The 6,327-nt window shown below is 45.9% G+C and overlaps 1 protein-coding gene across 1 annotated transcript; it reads left to right on the top strand.

The window, feature by feature from the left end:
* Positions 1-3,595: 3,595 nt before the first annotated feature.
* On the top strand, positions 3,596-4,417 carry lrrc3 (leucine rich repeat containing 3). Its single transcript, XM_062403174.1, has one exon. The coding sequence runs from the start codon at positions 3,596-3,598 to the stop codon at positions 4,394-4,396; it is 801 nt and encodes a 266-aa protein (XP_062259158.1). The 3' UTR covers positions 4,397-4,417.
* The last annotated feature ends 1,910 nt before the right edge of the window (positions 4,418-6,327 follow it).

Genomic DNA, 6,327 nt, shown 5'->3' with positions numbered 1-6,327 from the left:
AACAAAGGAACATTTCACGAGCAACCGTGAGCTTAAGGCTTTGTCCCTCAAATACATTCTTTTCTGTCAGAGCTGCAGACTCGAAGAAGAAGCCTCTGCACGGATTGAAACAGCCTTGAGGTCAACTAATGATATAAAACAAAAGATACGAGAAAAACAGAAACACTTAATGCTCCATCGAATGTGCGGTCATGTGCAGTCTGTTCAGGTCGTATGGGATGTGACCTTATTCATCACATCAATGCAAATTCTATGCACTTCTATGGAAAATATGCTTGTTTCTATGAAAAGTATATACGTATACATATACAATAAACAACCTGGGGACATTGTGCTTTATGAATTGCAATTTGTTGGCTGTTGGTGGCTCAGGGGTAGAGCGGTTGTCCTAGCTAACCAAAAGGTCAGTTGCTCGAATCCCAGGCGAAGGGTCCTTGGGCAAGATGCTGAACCTTGAATGGCCCCTCATGGATAAGATATAAGATAAGCTTCAATTGGGTTAGGGTTAAGGTTATTACAAATGGTACGATGTGCAGTAAAATGTGTTATTGTGCCTGCATCCAGTTTTTAAAACAATGAAAATAAAAGACACACTATCAACATAGAACACGATTAGAGGATGTTGAATGCACTAACTGGAAGTTGCTCTGGATAAAAGCGTCAGCTAAATGTCATGTAGAGTTATGAGGTTGCTTTGAGTCTTATACAGACAAACACCGAGCAGAAAGTGTCTTTGAGCAGTTCCAGGAGAAACAACATGTAGCCTGTGGGGGTGGGGGGTGGGGGGGGGGGGGCTGACATCTTGATCCACAGCAAACAAATCCCCGACATCCCAATTCGTCTGATACAGCACTTAGGGTGATTATAATAATCAATACACCTTTGGTCCATACTGAAGCAACACAACCCCTTTCACACACGAGAAACAATTCCAGATATATTGTGTTCTTGTTGTGTTTATAATTGTATCGTTCCAGGATTTAAGGAACTTTTAAACATTTCATTAAAATGGGGACTCTTTACAGAAAGAGTGCAATCAATGTGGGAAACAACTCAGGTGTAAGGCTGTTTGGATTTATGATAATAATATGAATACTACTACTACTACTACTACTACTAATAATAATAATAATAAATATTGATGGCAGCAGAGTTAAAAGCAGAAGCGACTCAGGACCTGGTCGTGTGTTTCCTTCTCATTCAGTGTCAAGAGACAATTTTCAGATTCACCTTTTCTTAATGATGTAGATAATTGTCTTGGAGGAGAAAGGAGGGCAGCTGACAGAGAGACAGACAGAGAGAGAGAAAGAGAGAGAGAGAGACGGAGAGACAGACAGACAGAGAGGGACAGGAAGAGAGACGGAGAGACAGACAGAGAGAGACAGACAGAGAGAGAGAGAGAAAGGAAGAGAGACGGAGAGACAGACAGAGAGAGAGGGACAGGAAGAGAGACACATAGCAGGCAGGCAGATAGACAGACAGAGAGAAAGAGACGGACAGAGAGAGAGAGAGAGAGAGACGGAGAGACAGACAGACAGAGAGGGACAGGAAGAGAGACGGAGAGACAGAGAGAGAGAGAGAGACAGACAGGAAGAGAGACAGAGAGACAGACAGAGAGAGAGACACATAGACAGGCAGGTGTGGTAGATGCAGGACAGCGGAGCAGCCAACAGACCAGCAGACTGATCCACACGCGCACGGGACTCCTTCTGGCACCATACGCGATATGAAAGGGGGCGGGGAACTCGAGTGTGACGTATGGGACCGGTGCTGCACCTCGAGTGCCCCCCCCCCCCCCCCCCCAACAAGTGCAGCTGCCGCTGTCAGGGAGACATTGAAGAACCAGGAGACACGTCCGGAGACATGAGACTGTTCACCAACTTCCGCGCGTGCAGCTTCGGAACTTTGCCGCGTCCTCGTCACTCGTGCCCGGAGCGGCGCGTGGCCGCGTGGAGACACATGTCCGCTGCCTGTCTGTCCTCTTGTCTGTCCACAGACCTCGGTGCTGACATGTGAACTGCTCTTACACTGCTGCAGCACTTTACTGAGATTCACACCGGATGGAAAAAAAACATTTATTATTACCAGGATCAAACTCTTTCCTGGTAAGTGCACTTTTACAAATACTATGCTGCTATATTTATTTATCAAGTTGTTGCATTTATTGTATCTGTCATATTTGACCACAGAACCACTACACAGTCTAAAGTGATGGTTATTTAATGCTTTGAGATGATTCTTATTTTCCACTTCTCCTGCACCATTGGTCTCATTCAGGCTCATTTAGATCCACTCAGCATCAGACGTCTTAATGATGCATGAGATCTTCCTTCCTACAGTACATGTGAGGCTGTGACACGTTTAGGTTTTAATATCAGATATTATATTATATTATTTTAAACCGGACGGACGGACACACATTAAAGATCAGATCCCTGTGAACAGTGTGTGTCCACCCGTGAGCCTTATTATAAACTGGTTAATGATGTGGTCGTGTTATAAGATCACTGCAGGGTGCACTACAGCCACACTCGTGTACATGTTTATGTGTGTGTGTGTGTGTGTGTGTGTGTGTGTGTGTGCTGGTGCCAAGATCCTGTTCACACCTCCTGCTGAGCTTAGGGGCTTACTTAAAGTGTGTGTGCGAGTGTGTTGTGTGTTTGTGGCCTTGATCTATGAAGTCCTTGCCAAAGAAAAACAGTAAAAAAAAGAAAGAAAGAAGAGAGAGATGGAAACTGAGGGAGAGAGAGAGAGGCTCCGTGGGGAAGATGCCCGCGAGCACAGCGAGGGGTTGCGTGTGTGATCGCTATTAGACCACCAGAGGGTGCACAGTGGTAAAGTGATGACACACACACACACACACACACGCACACACACACACACACACACACACAGCCAGCTATTATCAGCATGTTCGCATGAATGAATGAGAAACACACGAGTCTTGAAACAAAGGATAAAAAATCATCGTTGTTGGAGTCTAGAGAAGATGAGATTTGTCATTTGTCCAGACATGAAATAATGGAGTGATTGATATAATGACTTGTACTTTGTGTTGAGGACAAACATGAACAGGAAGAGGCTTTTAGAAATTGATAACAAAATGCTCAGATAGTGAGACAACATTGGAAACAAAGACGCACAAAGCAGCCAAGATGCCTTCTCCTGTCAAATGTCGAGCTTGATCAATGCATGTTCATTTCCAGCTGTTACTGTCTTCTCTCTGCTTTCAATAACTATTTACCCGTTCATGAATAACACTTTTTTCTTCTATTTCTTCAGTTGCCAACGGAACACGTTGATTCCGACTCCTGGCCCTTTGACGATTACTGTGATATTTCCCTTTTCCCTGCTGTTGCTGGAATATGCTCGATATTTGGAAGAGCTCTTTGGAAATCTTTTTCAAAAGACCACTGTCGAATCACTTCTGAGGGATTATCCGGTGAGGAGCCCACATGTTTCTGAGGATAAGCTGATCCTTTCTTTGTCTTCTTGAAAGGTAATGAGCCGGCAGTTATCACCACTTAACGCGGAGGAACAGGTGAGAGTATGATCGCTCTTGCCTGACAGGCCTCGTGGGAGGTCACTGCTGAATATGCAGGACTTAGCCGGGCCTGATGCGCCCAGGAAACATCCGATCTGTGATGGCTTTGCCCTCGTGCGGGGCTTGCTCCTTGGATTAGTCATGGCAAGTGCCCCGGTGCTGGCTTGCCCTACAAGTTGTCTCTGCATAGAGAAGGGCGGCATGACGGTCGTCCAGTGTGTGTCCCACAACTTGGAGAAGATCCCGACAGATCTCCCCGGTGACACGGTGGTCCTGCATCTGGCGTCCAACCACATCACGCACATCCCCAACCACGCCTTCAGCGAGCTGCGCTACCTGCAGGAGGTGGACCTGTCCAACAACGACATCGAGACTCTGGACGCCGCAGCGTTTCAAGGCGTCTCCGACAGTCTCCTCGTGCTGGACCTGTCCAACAATCGCATCCAGAGTGTCCCCAAAGAGGCCTTCGCCCGGCTCCGAGCCAAGATCAGCCTCTCCAACAACCCGTGGCACTGTGAGTGTACGCTGCAGGAGGTGCTGAGGGAGCTGCGGCTGGACCCGGAGACGGTGAACGAGGTGATGTGCCACACGGCCGTGCAGGAGGAGTACGCGGGCAAGCCGGTGATCCAGGTGCTGGACTCAGGGATCAACTTCTGCAACTTCCACCACAAGACCACCGACGTGGCCATGTTCGTCACCATGTTCGGATGGTTCACCATGGTGATCGCCTACGTCATCTACTACGTGAGACACAACCAGGAGGACGCCCGACGGCACCTGGAGTACCTCAAGTCGCTGCCCAGCAGCTCTCAGATCAGCAAGGACTTCGACACCATCAGCACGGTTCTTTAGCAGGAGGCGTGTGTGTGTGTGTGTGTGTGGCTGTAAATATGTGAGTAAATGTGTGCGGTCATGTACAGAAATGACTGAACAGCTGTTGCAATCAGAAAATCACAAACGTTTTTTAACAACATTATTCAAGGTCTCACTGGAAATATAAAAAACGTTTATCGATTTAAAAAGACTATTTGAATTAGTAGCACACTAAAGTTAACATCTATCTACCTGCTAATCCTCAAACGTCTTTCGTGTGTTTGTGTGTCTGTGTGTGTGTGTGTATGTGTGTCTACCATGTGAAGCGTTCATCTAATCGGCTTCACACTTGTGTTCTTACTTTCCTCAGTCCAAGCCAAGTGTACATTCAATATTAATTCAAATTTAATAAACAGGCGACCAGTGCCATGTAGCAGTCAGTGTGTGTGTGTGTGGGGGGGGGGGGGTCGTTCTGAAGCAGCTCCAGAGCATCAACACAGGACAAGAGAACAGCTCATCCTAAACAGGCAGGTGCAGAACGGGCACTGCACTGGTTAACACACATTGCTAACGTTAATTAGAAAGTTCCTGTTAATTTGTGTGTCACCAATTGAATTTCATGTTGTCAATCAATTCTTGTTCCTTCAACTTTTGATATTTTCCTCTTAGCCTCATAGATATCATCTTTTGATCTAATTAAATACGAGTAGTAACGTGTCTGTACGAGCAGATCACGCAGCAGTGTCAACATTTATAGCAGAAAATAAGCAGAATGCTCATAAAGTCACATTTCCATGAAGGATGACTGATCTACAGTGGAGAGATAGATGCGCCCTGGTGTCGATCCGGCGGGAGGGAACCTGGACTAAGACGGATGAGGAGGACTGCCGTGTCTCCCAGCTACTTTGAATTGATTGATTTATGTACTCAATGTCTCACAGTCATGGTGAAGGCTACTTTACAAGACACAGGGGTTCACTTTAGCTGTGCAGACACATGCATAAACCATGGCAATGAAGCTGCTGGTCCAGGTAATTAGGTTACGCTGCTCTGACTTGATGTGTAGCCGCGGCATCATGACATGTTAAAGATTAAAATCTGTTTTCAACGTCTAAAAGATGGAACCGATACGTCAGCCCCTCCTCGCCAAGGATATGTAAGGAGGGATGTAATCATGTTAATAAGAAGGCAGTGTTCCAGTATTTAAGGGTTAATTTCACACACAGGGACTGAAGCCTTGTCTTCACTGCTGCAGGTATTTTCTCCCCCTCGTTCTGAAAAAGGTCTCTGTCCACACCTCCTTTATTTTACAAAATATCTTCATCCACTCGAGAACAGAAAAACACTGCGAACGCTCACAGGTATCAGCATTAGTGTGTGACAGGGATTTAATCTCTTTCACGCAATATGAATGAGAGAAACATACGATGGATAATATTTCATATATTTCATATCAGCCTCAATATGTGGGCTCAGTGATTAAATGACGATATCAGAGCCAAAAGCTACATTTCCTGTCGAGGAGGAGAAAATATCTGGCACCGATCCGTCACAAACAGACTTTCAGTTCAGTTCAAATGATCCATTAAACTCAGAAGAGTCAGTTATAGCACAGGTTGAAGAGGTTTGTGTGAGTGTGTGATGTTTGAGTGTTATCCCAATTTGTGTTACATGGTGAACAAACAGCAGCACATTAACTCTCCACAGCCTTTACTCCTGTTGATTTGAATGTATCATCGAACTGTTGGTTTGGGCACAAAACCAGTGGATTTTATTTTATAGCCTGCAGGTTACTTTGTTGGTTTAGGAGGAAACTGTTTCCAAGTGCCTACTCTGGGAATCCTACACCATAGCACTGTGCATGAAGATGGGCCACCCCCCTCGCCATTGTAGAACTCAGATTCAGATGCATCCTATAGGCCGAGCCACTTCCTGTGTGAGGCCGGGAACCTGAGTCATAAAGGCGTCAG

This window comes from Platichthys flesus, chromosome 13 (genome assembly GCF_949316205.1).
Source record: "Platichthys flesus chromosome 13, fPlaFle2.1, whole genome shotgun sequence".
NCBI lineage: Eukaryota > Metazoa > Chordata > Actinopteri > Pleuronectiformes > Pleuronectidae > Platichthys > Platichthys flesus.
The sequence above is the reverse complement of the archived record's forward strand: the minus strand, read 5'-3'. Positions and strand labels throughout refer to the sequence as shown.

Coding starts and splice junctions, on each gene's coding strand:
- lrrc3 (XM_062403174.1), top strand. CDS start 3,596: ATGCAGGACTTAGCCGGGCCTGATGCGCCCAGGAAACATCCGATCTGT.